General features: G+C 62.1%; 1 protein-coding gene across 4 annotated transcripts in view; it reads right to left on the reverse strand.

The window, feature by feature from the left end:
- Window positions 1-2,599: 2,599 nt before the first annotated feature.
- Window positions 2,600-17,385, reverse strand: part of GRAMD4 (GRAM domain containing 4) — a 73,852-nt gene continuing 59,066 nt past the window's right edge. Inside the window, exons 8-20 of one of the 4 annotated variants that reach the window (XR_006735659.1) lie at window positions 16,989-17,080; window positions 15,438-15,529; window positions 14,500-14,548; window positions 13,386-13,457; window positions 13,082-13,125; window positions 12,902-13,011; window positions 9,737-9,891; window positions 8,008-8,152; window positions 7,736-7,829; window positions 6,976-7,060; window positions 5,449-5,517; window positions 4,554-5,047; window positions 2,600-3,575 (exon numbers count right to left, since the gene is read on the reverse strand). Coding sequence is in view for 3 of the 4 variants with exons in the window: in XM_045552760.1 (XP_045408716.1) it covers window positions 4,943-5,047; window positions 5,449-5,517; window positions 6,976-7,060; window positions 7,736-7,829; window positions 8,008-8,152; window positions 9,737-9,891; window positions 12,902-13,011; window positions 13,082-13,125; window positions 13,386-13,457; window positions 14,500-14,548; window positions 15,438-15,529; window positions 16,989-17,080 (1,112 nt within the window). In the remaining variant the exon portion in view is untranslated. Of the gene's footprint in view, window positions 5,048-5,448; window positions 5,518-6,975; window positions 7,061-7,735; window positions 7,849-8,007; window positions 8,153-9,736; window positions 9,892-12,901; window positions 13,012-13,081; window positions 13,126-13,385; window positions 13,458-14,499; window positions 14,549-15,437; window positions 15,530-16,988; window positions 17,081-17,385 lie in introns of those variants that run through there. The other 3 variants (XM_045552760.1, XM_045552762.1, XM_045552763.1) reach the window with 3 other exon arrangements.

Raw genomic sequence — 17,385 nt, forward strand, 5'->3', positions numbered from 1 at the left:
GGTCGCGCCGGACGGCAGCACGTTGCTTGGCTTTGCAGGTTCTACACCTGAGCCAAAGGGGACATGCTGTGTCTTGTTCTCTGTACCTTCTTCCCCTCCACATGTCTTGAGAAGACATTTGCATCATGAAAATGAGTTTTCCAGTTATTTCCATTTTATAGGTCCTTATTAATGTCTTTCAATAATTTTAGAATCTTTCCATAAAAGTCTTTTAGTTTTGCTTAGATTTATTCTTAAAAACTTCATATTTTGCGGCTCTTAAAAAATTTTTGTTTTGCATAGAAATGCAGTTGTTTTCCATGTGTGAGATTGTGTCTGGAAACTTTGCCTCCTGTCAAAATGACGACAGAGAGACAAGCTCTCCAAAGACAGTTCACTTGGGGTTGGAAGGAGGACTGCAGTCGGGAGGTGCGTGCTGCGTGCGATGGGACCCAGGTGTGTGCGGGGTCAGGGCAAAGGGGCCACTTTCAAAGGCAAACAGCAGTCCCCGTAAGCTGCATTGAGACAGCTCGTGGGTCACAGAAGCACGCTGGGACGCTGGCATCACTCGTTGGCGGAGACAGGTGAGCGCCCTCCTGCAAGTGGCGTATCTGGAACGCCACACTCTCAGGAAGGTTCTTGGGAGAAGTCCTGTCACCGCAGGTCTGCACGCAGGACGGGCTTGGGACAGGTCCTGTTACAGGCCTGTGTGCGTGACGGCTGCTGCTTCCTGGCCTCCCGATGCCGACGTTAGCGGTTGACATAAATGACTCCATTCTGGTTCTAGCAACTTTCACCCTCCTGTTATAATTTACCTGTAACTTTGGACGGTTTTCTGTAATCATTGTATCTTCTACAAGTAATAACAGTTGAGTGTCTTCTTTATAGTCTTACATTCCAGCTGTGTCCCGCCTGTACCAGCTGCGACGTCAGCATAAAATCGAGTAGGAGGGCTTGTCTCCTAGGGAGTGGCGGCTCAGCGCCCGGTGCCGCCAGATCCAGCTGCACCCAGTTGAGCAGGCGGCTCCCCCTTCCTGCTGGTGGGACGCTGGGGGGCCTCATGGGGGGGCCGGGCTTCCTGGTTCCAGGGTGTCTGGGGAGATGTCAGCGGCTGGGCAGCTCCCTCTGTCTGCGATTCCGTCTTTGGTCACTTCCCCTCAGTGGCCAGTGCTGTGCTCCAGTCCCCGGCACAGCCGGTGGCCCCGTGTTGGCCGCTGGGCCCGCGGGAGTTAGTTACATGGAGAACAGAGCAAGCCACACCCCTGGCTCCCGACACTGCCCTTGTCGTTTACTTCATCCTTCGTTAAACTAATTCACTAGGTACCGTATTTAGAGAAATACATATGACGAGGACAAAGAAGGTTCCAGAACAAAACCAATATTAATAATTTCATTTCCCTCTGGGGTCCTGTCCCCCTGTCCCAACTCCCCCACCCTGGGTGACCCTTCTGACTTGCAGCCAGTGATGGCTTCTGTCCCAAGCCCCACAGGGGCACCTCCGCTGGGGTTCCTGACCTTCTCCCTGTGCCGCGGCCCCCTCCGGGAGCCAGGAAGAGCCAAGCTGCCCTTGGAGTGCTGTCGTAAGATGCATACATTAAATACACACGGTTGCAAAGGACACTAACCAGACCGGAACCCAGTTACCAAAGTAGTTTTTATAACAGTGATGGAGTAACACGTGGGCCTCTTCATTGATGTTAAATAATGAAATATACGGAAAACAGGCAAATTGTCAAGCCGTCAGGTTCTTTGAGCGAAGAGGCCGTGGGCTGAGGGTGGGTGGCCTCCCCTAAGCCCGACTGTGCCACGTGAGGCGTGAGCACCTGGGAACCCTCAGGAGAGCCCCTCAAGGCCCAGCTCCTGCAGCCCCTGCCCGGGCCCCGCTGCCCTCAGCCGCCCTGCTCGGGAAGCCAGGGGGGGACGACAGCGGGGCCCTGTGGGCTGCGGACAGTCCCAGCAGGACCGAGCCTCGGGCGGTTGTGGCGCAGGACCACAGGCGTAGGGGAGGACCGGCAGCAAAGAGGGCAGGGGTGGGTGGGTGAGGGGACCGTGGGGTGCTGTCCCAGCACGGGATGGGGCTTAGGCTCCCAGGGACCTGTGTCCTGCCACTGCTGTTTCCTAGCACCCAGGATAGCACCTGCCATGCACCGATGGATGGATGGAGGACACAAATGTCCATCGTCCCCAGGCCTTGCCCCGGCATAGAGTGGGCCCACTGGACCCGGCTGGCCCTGGGGGGCCTGGGTATCACCAGCTGTGCCCGGCACAGGTCTATGCTCGACTGGGTGGCCTCAGGAGCCGGGCAGCTTCTTGTGCCCCTCTGTGTCCAGTGTCAGTGTCTGGACTGGCCAAGTCCCAAATGTTGTTGGGGACTCCCCTGCCCAGACCCCCAGGCAGGCAGGACACCACAGTAGGGGGGATCGGGACCTGCATCCCCGCCCCAAGGTGCTGCCAGGTCTCTGGGCTCCCAGCCTCCTGCTCCCACCGAAGCCCCCAGCCCAGCGGACTCTCCTCGGCCCCACCTGGGTGCCTGGAACCCCTGCCACTGGCAGCCAGGGGGCCCAGGGGCACTGAGGGCCTGGGCAGGTGGCCCTGCCAAAAAGGCAGACAGCCCCAAGCCTTAGCACAAAGCATTTTAGATTTATTTAAATAAAAATTATAATTTATACAAGACTTCTTTAAACAAATGAAGTTTTCTTAAAAAAATGTTACAGGGTTTTTTTTTTTCCCATGGGTTCTTCATACAGTACAATTTTTTTTCTTGAACAAAAGTCACACTGGTAATGATTATTTACAGATCGAAAATAGACTCAGGCTTCAGACATAAAAAATTTAACATTCATTCTAGTTCAGTGATTAGTCATAGAAATTAAACATCTGCCCAGATTTATACGATTCAGTGAAACTGCAGCTTCTCCCTGCCGGGAGTCCAGGGCCCGCGCAGGTCCGCGTGCGCCTTCCCCAGGGGACCTGCCGCCACCAGCTGTGCAACTCGGGGCCCTGGCCGGGAGCCCGGCGGCCACACCAGCTCGTGGTCAGTTTTCATCTCCCTTCTCCTCAAAAGGGACTCGAACTAAACCACCCACCCGCTCTGCGCAAGCAGCCCGGCTCGCCGCAGGGGCCCCTCCTCACCGTGCTGGGGACAGGATCCCAGCGCCCCTAAAAAGTGGCACTCGCTGACCCCAAGGCCCCCAGGCCCCACCGCTGGGCATTGCCAGGGGTCCAGAGAGGTATGACCATCACCCACGGGTGTCAGCCCTAGCCACTGCTGGGGACAGATCAGGGCCCACCCAGCCTTGCCCTGGGCACTGTCTCCCCCCACCCCACGCACCTGAGAGAGCTGGTCCAGGCAGCGGCCGCAGCCATGGTGAGCGGGCTCTGCCGTCACCTAGGAAAGGCTGCACGCGGTGACCTGCAACGCTGACATCCGTGTAGCCGGGAGCGGCGGGGGTGTCACCGTTGGGGTGGGAAGTGTGCTTAACCCCGCTGGTCTGCCTGGCTCCCCGCGCCCCCGGCCCCCGCGTGGGACCCTGCAGCCCTGCAGGTCTCTCACCCAAACCAGCAAATGAGGATCGGAGCAAAGGTAAAAATTACATCTGAAAAATGATATAAAAATAAGAAAAACAGCTTGCTCTCTGTAAAAAATATAATCTTCTGTTTCTTCAAAAAACAATCTCAACAATACCCAAAAGACTCGGGACAAGCTGAAGGAACTGGAGCGACCTGCCCCAGAGGCGCCCAGGCCAGGGGGCTGCGTCCTTGGAGGCCGCAGCCTGCCCCAGACGCCAGGCGGCCTTGCTCCTCACTCCCAGCCCGAGGCAGGCGGCCCAGAACAAGCCAGGCCTGTGAGAGGCTTCCTCCGGCCCCCACCAGCCTAGTTCGTGGGAAGCCTGGGCTTCCTGGGGCGGGGATACTGTCGGACGCCGGGGGGCGGGGGGCAGGCTGTGCGGGCCCCGAGCCTCTGGGCTCTGCTCATGGTCGCTCCCTAAAGCAGAGGACCCCCAAGCCTCCCTGACACGGGAAGGGCATCTGCAGCGAGGGCCACCGTGGGTTTGGGACGCACCTGCCCATCCCCCCCATACACCAACTCCAGTGCCAGCAGCCGGGGGCCGAGTGCCAGCCGGGCTGGGCTTGGCTTTCATCTGAGAGCCAGCGAACCTCGGGGCACCCCCAAAAGCCTTCGCAGATGTCCTCCTGGGCCTTCCCAAAGAGCAAAGTGCTAAAAAGATGTGCTTTTACCATTCTGGACCGTCACGGGTCACCAGCTGAGGACCTCCTGGCTGGTGTGAAGCCAAGACGGGCCGGTGGCTGTGCAGGTGCTGCGCCAGGCCAGGGCACCGCAGGACTGGCGAGGACGGTGCCAGTGGACACGCCCAGCTCGGAGGGAGCAGGAGGCAGGGCCCCTCCCACCAGCCCTCACGCTCCCATGTAGGGTGGGCACAGCACAGGCCCCAGCGCTCCGTGGGGGACCCCAGCAGGCGGGGCTTGCTGGACGAGGCAGAAGAGTGACCAGCCCATTTCTTGGTGGCTGGCGAAGGGGCCCCCGAGTCACCCCTCACTGTCACCTTACTAACTGCAAATGCTCCTCAGCTATGGCTTTGGTGGAGGAAAAGCTTCTAGCCTCTGGAGAGCAGGGAGGTGGGGTCCCGAGTGCCCCTCGGTGCCCGGCGCCGTCTCTCAATGCAGGCCGAGGTGGGGAATGGGGGCTGGCACCGCTTCCTCCTGGCAGCCCCGCGGCTCCTCCGCCCGCCGTGTCCACCGTGTCCATCGGCGCAGCCGGGGCAGGGGCTCCCTCCGTCCTCAGGGGGCCCCAGCCCTTCATGGTCCATAAAACGCAGGAGTCAACACAATCAAAACCACAGGTCAAGGAGAATTATTGCAAAAGATGAGGATGTCCAATCTTTTTCCACTACCAAATTATTAAAAAAAAAAAAATTCCAGCAATGTCCCGGGAAAGTCAATACTAGCTGTCACCACCGGACGCTGCTGCGGACGTGATTTTCACGTACTGGCTGAAGATGGTCTCGAAGGCCTCATCTCTGTGCACCATGGCCCCAAACACAAGCGGCTGGCGGGGAGGAAACACCATCGGTGAATGTGGTGTGGCCAGGCTGACGCCAGGACCGAGACACCCCGACCCGGGGGGCCGGGTTAACGTGCAGCCGCTTGGGGTCTGGGTGCAGAAAAGCAGACATCCCCTGCCACCCAGGGGCCAGGCTCCCAGCCTTGAGAGAAACTGAGGCAAGAGGCAGGGGCCCCAGGCTGCAGGCTCAACCTCTCCTTCCCCGAGTCACCAAGCTGGGTCCACTCCCACCTCTCACTCCCCATCGGCCCCTAACTCTGTGGCCCCACCAAGGGCTAAGATTTCTGACCCCAACTGGACGTGGCAGAGGATACTGCCACCCAGAGGAAAAGAATGGGCTTCTCGGGCCCCCCTGGCCCCTCGGGGGCTCCCGGCCTGGCACTTACTTTCTGGGTCGATGGCGTCGATACTGCAATCCCCATGCCTGAGCCTGGGAGGACAGACAGGACCTTGTACTGAAAGACAAAGACGTGGCTGTCACCACGGGCCTCTCTCGGGGACAGGATGGCAGCCAGCCCACCACAGGCCTGGGGTATTCTCCTTGCCCAGGCACGCCAACAGCAAGACCCACCGGGGCCTGGGACTTCCCGGCCACAGAGGATAAGGACCTGGGAGCATCTCCTCACTCTGTGACCGACAAACCAGACCTATAAATGGCCCGTCCCACCCTGTCCCAGAACCGCCAGCAGCTGGCCTGAGGGCGGCCAGGGAGGGGCAGGTCCCTAAGGACACTGCACGTGGGAACCAGGCCCCAGAGCTGTCAGGGCCCATGCCCGGGGGGGCATGTGTCAGCACTGCCCACCCCAAGAGGCGGGCCGGGAGGACTACGGCCCTGACCTTGTGTCTCCTGGTCAGCTGATCCTGCAGCTTTTTTCTGGACGGGGATGAACCACAGCAGCCACGGGGCTGGGTGCACCGGACATGCCATGGAGGGAGGGGACACCTCCTCCAGGCAGATGCATCTGCCTGTGCCCGAGATGCCAGGAAGGAGCAGGGGCCTGACCACGCTGACTGGGTGTGCCTGTCAGCACCGCACACACCTATGCCCAGGCCCGCCTGCACATTCCACGTGATGACACTCGAGGGAAGCTGGCCACGGAAATGCCGGACCAGATGCCACTGTCTCGCTCTCACCTTAACACCTGCACCGAAAGCAGGAGCCTGGGGCTCCCTTGGCTTTGGGGGGTCTCAGATGCGAGGGGTGGAGAGCACAGGCCCCCTTACTTTAAGACACATGGACTGGGCACGTCTTACTCACGTGGTCCCACAGGGAGACCACGACAGGTGCTGACCCACAGGGATGTGGGTGCTATCAAGGTGGGGGCTGCTGGCCGGGTGCGGTGGCTCACGCCTGTAATCCCAGCACTCTGGGAGGCCAAGGCGGGTGGATCGCTCGAGGTCAGGAGTTTGAGACCAGCCTCAGCAAGAGCGAGACCCCGTCTCTACTAAAAATAGAAAGAAATTATCTGGCCAACTAAAACATATATATAGAAAAAATTAGCCGGGCATGGTGGCGCATGCCTGTAGTCCCAGCTACTCGGGAGGCTGAGGCAGTAGGATCACTTAAAGCCCAGGAGTTTGAGGTTGCTGTGAGCTAGGCTGACGCCACGGCACTCACTCTAGCCCGGGCAACACAGCGAGACTCTGTCTCAGACAAAAAAAAAAAAAAAAGGTGGGGGCTGGCAGAAGCTTTCCACGGAGACCTTCTAGAAGGTGAGCCCAGTCGGAGGCAGCAGCAGCACCCGTGCAAGTCCCCAGCTGCCCCTCCCCCAGGGCCGTGACCGTATCTAGTGAAACCACTACTTCCGGGCCCTCGGCTTTCCTGACCCTAAAAGCAGGCGGGGACAGCGGGGCGGGGGACAGCAGCGGGATGGGGGATGGCAGCAGGATGGGGGACGGCAGCGCGGTCCCACCTTCTGGATGTCTGTGATGTCCATCAGTTTGATGACCTTGTTCCTCTTTGAAGACCCCGATTTGGAGCTTTCGAAGCACAAGTAACTGAAAGAGGGAGGGGACAAAGGCACAACCTAGCAGCTGTCCCACAGCCCCAGAGGGGACGAACAGGGACACCTTCCCACCCAACGCAGCACCTAAACAGCTAAGACTTTCATTCCCAGTAAGAGATGCAGGAGCCCCTGAGGCTGGGGCGGAATCTCCCGGGCGGCTCCTGACATGGGATGGGGAGGCTGGGGCCGTGGCCACTGCTGCAGGTGTGGGGGACGGCGGCCAATGGCCCCACAACACCAGGAACAGACACTGCCCCGGGCCAGTTCTGCCCACACCTGGGCTTGGGCGGTTGCTGGCAAGGTCGGTCTCCTTCTGGTGGAGAAAACCCAGGGCTGCCCTCGCTCCAAACAGGCAACAAGGCCCCTGGGGCCTTGGTCCCAGTGGGTCACTGCACAGTGGCCTCCTCGGGAGACTGTCCCTCGCCCCCCCCGCACATGGCTCTGGCCCACAAGAGCTTCCCGGACCAGACCCAGCATCCCCACCAGCCGGGCACCAGCAAGGGCGGGGCAGGCTCTCGGCAGGCGGGACCCCTGTGTCCCCTGCGGCCTGCAGCCCACGGGGAGGCCCCTGGGAAAACTGCTCACGGCCCGGCCGCCCGAGCCCAAGCCTGGGGCTGGCGTGGGGCTCCCGCACCCCCACCGCCACTGCACCCGAGGCCACACTCACTTCTCCGTCACGTAGAGCACGCCGTTGCGGATGTAGTCCGTGGGCATCTTGCGGTCCCTGTTGATCAGGCAGCAGCGCCAGCCGTTCTCACACACTGACGGGACAAAACCCGCCTGTGAGTGCTTCCCCTGGGAACTGTCCCGTGGTGGGATGCCTCCCCGGGGACAGGACATGAACGCCCCTGTGAGGCCACCGGGGCCTGTCCCCAGGGATGGGTCACCTCGACACTGCGCCCGCAGCCCGGCTGGGTCACAGGCTCATCACACACATACCGGCCAGCGGCCGCTCGTTCTCCGTGAGGTTGAAGATTTCGTGGAAGTTGCCCTTCTTGGTGCTGTGGAAGCGCCCGGCGTCCTCCTCCTTACCCAGCCCCGCCGGCATGCTGGACACGCAGCTCCGCGACGAGGTCGTCTGCAGCTGCCGACGGCACAGCATTCGGTCAGACCCCGCCAGCCGTGGGGCACCCCTGGGGCTCCCTGCCCGCGCCAGCTGCCACACACGCCCTGACAGGCACACACACCCTTCTTGCCAGCGGCAGTCCCGATGCGGGCGGAGTACCCCACCCCAGCCAGCACCACCTCTGCTCCACCTCCTGCCATGGGGGTGAGACCCCAGCAACACCCCCACCGTCCCACCGGAGACGCCATGGCCAAGCCGCAACCCAGCACGGCAGGCCCAGGACACTGCTGCCCGGTGTGGTCTGCACCAAGACAGCAAAAATCAACACGTCGGGAATCAAAACTGGCCATGGGACAGGCCACGGAAGGCAACATGAGAAAACCAGTCACAACACGGCAAGGGTCACAGCAGGCCAAGGGTCCTTCCACACAGACACTGTACCTTGTCGTGCCCTGACAGCTGGCCAGAAAGGAGACAACAGGCATGTGTGTGACTGGGACAATGGAAGGACTGGGATCCGCATGACACAAGGTCACAAACACCCCGAGTCGAGCAGGGCTGTGAGCGCACGGGAAGCCCCCACCTCGGGATGCCGCGGCCCACGCCCTTGCCGCCCCCCACTCTCTGCTACGAGGCCAGCGCTAAGCAGCCCTGCTGCCCAGAAACCCCATCCCAGCCACCCGGGGGCCAAGCCGGGCCATCTCCCCACACGCTGCCTCCGTGCCTGGGGGCACCACGCATCCACGGGCCAGGGCCTCTCAGGCTGGCTCCCCAAGAGCAGGCTGCTCTATGCCTGGGTGGGCTGTCCTGCGGCTCAGCTCAGGTTCCCAAAAAGCTTTGTCATCCGGGGACCCACGAGCATGACCCACATCTAACCCAGAGTTCCCACTGCCAGCTACAGAGCATCAGCAGGACACTGGGACACCCTCTCCCAGCAGACACTCACACGTGGGACCGTGTGCCAACCATACCTCCTCCAGGGAGCCCTCCTAAACCTCCCAGAAGCCCTGCTGGGCCCAGAACCTCCAGGATGGTCTGAGAGGCCCTAAGGAGAGCACCCGTGTCCTGCCTTAGGACACTGTGCCTGACCCCGTAGGGCCTGTCACCATAAATGAATGTGACCCAGCACCAGCCTGTGAGCCCAGCGCAGGCCCTTCCCAGGTGCTGCTTGGCCTCAATGCTTGAACTTCACGGGCAGGGTCGGCAGGGCCCAGGCACCTGCTACGGAGTGGCCCCTCCCGGGCCCCTGGCTCTCAGCACACCACACCTGGCCCACCCTCAGCCTGGCTCGGTGGGACCCTGCTCCCAGCAAGCCTCTGAGGAAGCACCTCGAGGGGCTCTTAGGCCGTGGGGGCCCCAGCCCAGCTCTCAGATGCTGCCCTGGGCTTGAGGGGGTGGCTGGCCCCTAGTAGGTGCATAAAGGGACAGATGGGCCTCCGGAAAGAGGTGACAAGGAAGAACCTCACAGTGCTTCCAGGGCCCCATACGCCCTGACACGGCCAGCTTCCACAGGGGCTGAAGGTGAACAGAGAACTATGGGCCTGGGACCGACCGGCTCCGTGGGCCCCTCGTGTGCCTCCCAGTGGCAGGACGGGGACTCACCCTGCGCGACACAGCGGCACTGGAGCGCTCCTTGAGCTGGGGGTCTGTGGGGAGGCTCTTCCAAATGATGTAGGGTGTGTCATACTTGGCTCGCAGTCTCGGGCAGCGTTTAAAGATGAAATCGATGAGGAAAAATTTGATGCCGGCATAGAGCCCTGGGGTAGGGGAGACAGAGCCCTGTTTAGCCCAGAATGTGGTGATTTTGTGTGTCTATCTGGGATGACGGTTCCAGCACCTTCTGCCTCCCAGATCTGCACCCTGCCGGAGCCCAGCCCAGCCCCGGCTCTCCTGGACGTCAGTCGGACCTCAGCTCAGCCTCACCCCTCATCCCTGCCCAGCCTCGTGGTTCACACCAGGCAAGGGTCGTGCCCCGCACTGCCAGACCGGTGGCCAGACCACTCCCTGAGCTCTGCACGCCTTCCACCCCAGAATCATTAACACGCCCCTCCCCACTGTGCCCTGTGTCACCTTCCCTGTGACACCAAAGGGCACTATCACCTACCCAGTGGTTCAGAGAACACCCTCAGCATCCCCAACTCCCTCCCTCACCCCCTCCCATCCTCCTGCAAATCAGTGGGTCTGCCTTCCAAACTGGTCAGATCCCCCAGGACCCGCGGCCCCACTGCCAGCGCCCCCACTGCCAGCGCCCCACCCACTCCCATCAGGCCACACCCTATAGACTAGGCCCCACCCACTCCCAGCAGGCCCCACCCTATAGACTAGGCCCCACCCACTCCCATCAGGCCACACCCTATAGACTAGGCCCCACCTACTCCCACCAGGCCACACTCCCTAGACTAGGCTCCGCCCACTCCTGCCAGGCCACACTCTGAGGACTAGGACCCACCCACTCCCACCAGGCCACACCTACTTCTACCACACCACACCTTCTACCAGACCACAAGCTCTAGACTAGGCCACACCTACCCCTATCCGGGACACCTCTCCTGCTAAGACCACACCCACTCCTGCCCAGGCCACACCCTCCCCCACCCAACCCAGTGCTGCTGGTCTCCCCTATGCCTCCTTACTTCTCCCCAACTCTGCCCTGGCCCAGGACTATTCCTGACCCACTTAAAACACGTCAGAAATGTCCCTCCTTTGCTCAAACTCCCCACACCCGACACAGAATCCAAGGCCCTCCCCAAGTCTACTCCCACCTGACCCCTCACCTGGTGCTGCCCCACGCCCATGGCCGTGCCCCGGTGAGGCCTCCCCGCCCCTGGCTGGCTCAGCAGCTGTGGGCTGCCTGCCCAGCTGAGCACACCCAGAACTAGAGTGCGGAGAAGCGGGCACACTAGCCTGCACCTAGGGCCACACGTGGCAACAGCACAGGACCAGAGGCCAGGTGCCACCCACGCACACCTCCTCAAGCCAGGGAAGCACGTCCCTCCGAGCAGCTAGAACTGCTGGGCCCCTCCCAGCGCTGGGGGCTGCTGTGCTGCCCACGGTGCCCGGCCAGACAGACCAGACCACGTGCCAAAGCCCCTTCCTGCAGACTGAGTTCCCCGCAGTATCTGCGGTTTTCGATAAAGGGAACTGGATAAAGCTGTGTCTCTGCTCTGCTTTGCTTTTTGCCTTTGTAAAACACTTTCACATAAACTCATAAACCAAGTCAGAGTTTTTGACCCCAAGTCCCAACTTTTTAACTCTGGAAATGTGCTCAGGCAGGGAGGGGCGCAGGTGGGACACTGGCTTGGTGGACTAGACGGAGCTCCCAGGCCTCCTCCAGCCCGGCCAGAGGGACAGCTCAGCCCAAGGGCCTTCGAATCCCAGCCGGGGCCATCCTCACGCCCATGCTCAGGTCTCCTGCCGGCACCGTGGGAGGGCAGACAGACGGTGGAGAACCAGGATGACGACCTTGACCCACACCTGGCAGCGTCCGTAAGCTCCACCCAGTGGTGGTGGTGATCTTGGTGCGGTCGCAAGGACCAAGCCACACCGGCTGCCACAAAAGAGGATGGCAGGACAGATCCAGGACACCAAGCCCCAGGTGCCCACCCCCTGGGCTCAGGGCAGAGGGCAGCCCAGGCCTGAGGTGCTGCTAGGCCTCCTGAGCCACGTTCAGAGGCCTGACTGGAGGTCTTGGGGGTCCCCTTCACACTCAGTCTCCAAGAGTCCTGGTGCTGGCCAGCGGGGCCCAAGGGCATTTGTGGGGTAAGGATCTGGGTTTCAAAACCAAAGCCCTGGTCAAAGCTGCCTCTGCCCCACACCAGCGATGGCACCTGAGGAGTGACAAGGAGCTGCCGAGAGCTACTGCTGCCAGAACTCAGCCCCGCCACATCCCTGAGGGACTTTCCTCTGTTCCTGGTGAAGGGATTTGGGGAAAGGGCAGGGAAGCATCTCTCTTCACGCCAGCAGTCTCTGTAATGCTCCTAAGCACATGCCAGGCTGAGCTTCCTGGCATCTGGGAGTGGGGGGGGGACGAGGTGTGACCCCCCCAGGATCCTGCGGGGAGCTCTCCCTCCACCCCTCCATAACTCGCACAAACTGGCCTTGCTGGGCTCACACGATTCCCACTGGCCCCACGAGCACAGGCCCTGTTCCTGAGGCCGGTGTTCAGCCCACATTGGACACTGGATTGTCGTTGTTGAGGGAAGGAAAGGAGGAGTGAAGGGCAGGAAGCAGACAAGCCACATCCCGTGGTAACGGGGTGCCACACACCACACCTGCGTCCCACACAACCTGCGCCTCACGGTAGCTCCCTCTCCCTCCTGACACCAACTCCAGAATGAGCATTTCGGGTGGACGTGACTCATGGCCTCACGCCACGTCACCAAACTTGTCAGCTACGACCAATCTCCCTGCAACTCAAACCAGACTCAGGCTCCCCCAACTGTCACCCCAGCCCACGGGCACCCAGAGAGGCGTCCCACCCCAAGGTGACTGACTCCCTGATGTCGCTAGGGCCTGGCAGACTGGGTCTGGGGTTCACCCGCTCCTTCCACTGGGCAAGAAACTAGGGGGGCCTTAGAAGCAGAGGGCATGCCCGGTTTCAGAAATGATCATGGTGTCCCTGGATCTTGCATAGCTCCCTTTCTCCCAAATCCAAACATTCTGACAAAAAGCAGAGGAAGGACCTCCATGGACCCTGCTGGGACGCAGCAGCCTCCGTCCCCTCCCGTCCCCGCTGCTGCAGGCCCGGGGGGCGGGACAGCGCCTTACCCACGGTGAGCCCCACCAGGCGGTAGGGGAAGAAGCAGGAGGCCAGGAAGGCAGCCCAGAGCGCCACGTACAGCTTCTGCGTGGTCTCCGGCTGCACCCACATGAACAAGCTGGAAGGGAGATGGCAGGCTCAGGCGGGGCCGGGTGCACCGCGCCGCCGGGTGGGGGCTCGAGACTTACTTCTTGATCTTTTCCAGGATGTCGGCCATCTTGCCAAACAGGTTCTGCTCGAAGAAGAAACCTCAATTGCAACAGACCCCACGGTCACACCAAGAGCCCCGGACACCCCGGTTCAAGCAGGCCACAGACACGCAGCCTCACAGCCCCCCACAGCCCACGGTCCTGCCAGCCGCTCCCAGGCCTGTGGGGGGCCTGGCCTGGAGCGGAGGGGACCCAGGTCCAGTCCTGCTCCAGCCTGGGGGCTCCTCTACCCAGGGCCCCCCCCACCGTCCACAGAGGCTGCACCGGGGCCCCGTGGCAGTACCTGGGCTTTCTGGGCGACGTCCAGCACCAGCTGGAACTTCTCGGACACGGTCAGGTCCTCCTTGGGAGGTTCCTTCAGTCAAAGGGAAAGAGAATTTTCCACTGAAATTTAACAGTTCAGAAAATTACTGACAAAACAGCATGAAGGCTTCCCAGCCCCAGGCACCTGCGGGTCACTCTGCTATCCCTACACAGTCAGTGAGGATGGGACGTCCCTTGGGGACCCAGGCGCCCTTCTGGGCTGATAGTGAAATCACCCTGGCACCCGAGGAGGGGCGGGCAGAGCCGCCCCGCAGTGGCTGGGCCGAGGCTCCGACTCACGCAGCTCACCTGCACAGGTGCCTGTGAGACCACCCACCCCACTGCCTCACCTACAGGCAGGGACACCAGCCTTGTCCTGCTTGTCCAAGTCCACATGTCTCCCATTCATTAAGAACCTCCCAAGTTCCAGGGCCAGGTGGGCACAGGCCTGTCTCCCCCCGGCCACCACCCCCACTGCTGTGTGCCCCTCGGCAGAGCAGGTGCTTGGTGTCCGATGAGGACGTGGAGGCACCATGACCTCCCTCTACCCACACCTGGGGGTCCTGCCCCATGGGAGGGAGTCTCCCTCTAGAACAAATTTCTGTAAAGGGTCAGGGGGCTTCTCAGGCCATGTGGTCTGTTGTCACAGCTACTCAACTGTAGCGCAGTACGTAAATGAAAGAGTGAGGCTGTGTGCCAATAAAACTTTATTCACAAAACGAGGCAGGGGGCCAGAAGCGGGCTCTAGAGTCCCAGGTGGGACCACATCTACTCACCCAGCCCACTGGTCCCCACCCTACCCAGGGAGGCTGTGGGGGCTGCAGGGGCCCCTCACCATCCTCCACTCCCACCACATCCCATCCTAGCTGGGAGCCCCAGCGAGGCCAGGGCAGAGTGCACGGCCTCCCGGGGCTTGGGGCTGGGCTGGCTGCATTTTCCTCCCCCATCCCTTCTCTCCAGGGGGCTCCCAGAGGGTGACCACACAGCCTCATCTGGGGGCCTCCCCACCAGGGGCCTCCTCGCGCAGCGCACAGGTTCTGAGCCTGACCTGGCGGAGACGGGCAGCGGAGACCCTCGGCCCTCCCAGGACTTACCACAGCTTCAGACACCTCTGGCACGATGCTCCACTGAATCCTCCAGCCCCTGGCAGACAGGAGGCAAACACACCCTTAAACAGCGTGCCCTGCAAGCAGCGTGGCCAGGGGTGGTGTCGAGTCACCGACCCTGCCCGCCCAGCAGGCTTGAAGCGGCTCTGCCAGCCAGATGGGGTGAAGGGGCTCCTGAAACCCCACCAGTCCACCCCGGGACCACCAGGGCCACTCCCCAGCAGTGGATGACTGCTGTCACCCTCACCGTCCCCCCCCCCGGGGCTGTCCTGAGGGGAGGGGACACATTTAAAAGCAGCCAGAGGCGTGGAGGGGAGAAGCCTTCAACAGAAACTGCAGGTGCCAGCTAGTCCTGCTCAACTCGGGCGCTGTGACCCCTGCAAGAGTTTAAACGTTTTCTACAAAACCATTTCCAAATGGGCCAATGTGAGCAGGCACAGAAAGTCACCTAGAAAAATCAGCGAATCAGTGCAAACTTGGGAAGGGCTGAGCACAAGTCAGAATCCGGGCTGCTCTCCCCAGCCCCGGGATGGGGCCTCCACAGGGAGGGGGTGCTCAGTGGGGGTGCAAGGGGTGACACGGGGCCAGGCTGGTGCCCCTGTGCTGGTGCAACGCACCCCTCAGGCAGCGGTGCCAGCTGCAGACTGCTCACCCCCACAGCCCGAGTCCCGGCCTGTCCATCTTGCGACAGCCACCACCAGGGACCTCACACGGCACTGAGCCCTTGTGGCTTCAGCGACCCCCACGCTGAGGTTTGGGGAGAAGTTCCTCCCTGGGGGGCTCTCTGGAGCCTCTCAGAGGATCACCCTCCAAACGCCAGTGCACCACACACCTGTCTCATGTCACGGTTGTGTGTGACACAGGGACACAGCACAGCCATGCACATGGTAGGACAAAGCGGCCACACACCAAACCAGCTCACCTACCTGGCGATGAGGTAATTGAGGGACAACCGCAGAATTGCTAAAAACAGGAACAACGGGATGGCCCAGCCGTGCCACACAGCATTCATGTACACCTGGGGTGCGGAGGGGGGCAGGCAGGTGACGTGACGGTTGGGTCAGGATGAGCCACATCCCTCCCACCTGCCCCCAACCAGCAGCGCCCGGCAGGGAGCCCTGGCCCCAGGGGCTCCCCAGACACCCAGGGAAGGGGGCACGTGTGAAGGGACGCCGGAGGAAGGGCTGCTTCCCGGCTGGCAGCTGCCCACGGAGCGAGAAGCCGCCCTGCGCGGGCGGGGAGGGAGCGTCCTGAGGAACAGCTGCCCAACAGAGGGAGCCGGAGAGCGAGCTGCCCCGCCCGCCACGCCCCCAGGTGTGGCTCCACGTGCCGGACTCGGGCATCACTAGGACTCAGCACACCTGAGTGGGGCAGCCAACCGTGGGCTAAGGACAGCCAGGATGCTGCCGCCAGGGCTACCGTCACCTGGGGCCCCCTGTGCCCCCGACAAAGCTGCAGACACAGAGCAGAGGCCCCGAGTGGGCTGGGAATAGAATCCACCCTTGGCCACCCTCTGACCCCATAAGAGACATGATACGCAGGTATCCCAGACCCAAGGCAGCAAAGGCCTTGAGGTGCAAAGCGTCTGTGAGGGGTGGTGGGAGAAGACAACCCCCAGGGCCAAGATGGAGCTGCCCCCCAGCAACCCTCATCTCCCAGGTGGGCCGGAGTCCCCGGGGCAGGCACCAGCCGTGGGCTTCCGAGATGTGCCCAGATGGCCTGACCCGGGTCCGAGGCTAGGCTGGTCCTCAGGACCCCTCCAGGCTGAAGCCAGCTGGGGACCTCCAGGAAGATGGCTTCAGCCAAGAGGGGTCCTGAGAGGTGGGGCCCCCTCAACAGGACTGTGCTGCCTTTGGGAGCTCTGGAGGGTTCTGGGGGCTGTGGCCGCCCCACTCTGGCCTTGCGGCCGCAGCAGGCAGGTGGGCGGCCTACCCCCTCACACAGGAGGCATGGCCCCTGCACCCCGGGGTCACGGGCTCCAGTCCTGAGACACAGGCGGAGGGTCTTCCTGTGCGTGGCTAAGGGGCAGCCAGCGCAGGACGATTCCGGGCAGGGCAGCTGGGCCTGCTCTCCCCGAAGCCCCTGCGATGCCAGCCCTGCTGTCCTATCCCTCCCCAGCAGCTGTGGCTCACAAAGGCTGGGCTGGGTGTCCCACCCATCATGCCGTTGTCTGGAGCCTCCCCGGCCCCAGTACCAGGGGACAACCACATCAGGAGGCCCTGTCCTGAGGGTGCTGCAGCAAGGGCCGCGCCTGTGCCAAGACAGTGGCCACCACGCCCTGTCCAGGGAGCCCTGCTGCCCGCCCTGGGCCCAGCCCAACGTCTCTGATCCTCAGAGCGCCCCCATGGCCGGGGGTCAGCATCAGTGCACCCACTTTACAGATGAGGAACCTGAGGCTGGGCATGTCCTTGGGGCCCAAGGAAGTGCTGCCCAGGGTTGGGGGACGTCACCCGCCCACCCTGCAAGGAGCCACTCACGGTGAAGGCGATGGCCGACGTGTAGACGGAGTACCAGTCAGATAAGGCAGAGAGGTTCTTCACGAAGTTGGTGACAGGCTTGGCACCACGCTCTGCAGACAGAGCAGACGGCAGCAGTCAGCCCCAGCGCCCGCCTCCTCACGCCCGCGCACAGGGCCGGGCTGGCCTCCCCGGCCACGCAAAACCTGGGCCAATGCAGGCTCCTGGTGACCCCAGGCCAGCGCTCCCCTGAGGCAGTCTGCTGTCCCTGTGGGGAAATGCCACCTGCCCCTCCCCACAGCAGTGACAGGAGAGAGGGGACAGGCAAACACAAGGGGAGAACCCCACTCGCACTCCCTGGGGCTGGGAGCATCTGTGAAGAGCGTCAGTTTTCATCCCAAACGCTGGGGCTGCAGGC

Source organism: Lemur catta, chromosome 6 (assembly GCF_020740605.2).
Source record: "Lemur catta isolate mLemCat1 chromosome 6, mLemCat1.pri, whole genome shotgun sequence".
NCBI classification, from domain to species: domain Eukaryota; kingdom Metazoa; phylum Chordata; class Mammalia; order Primates; family Lemuridae; genus Lemur; species Lemur catta.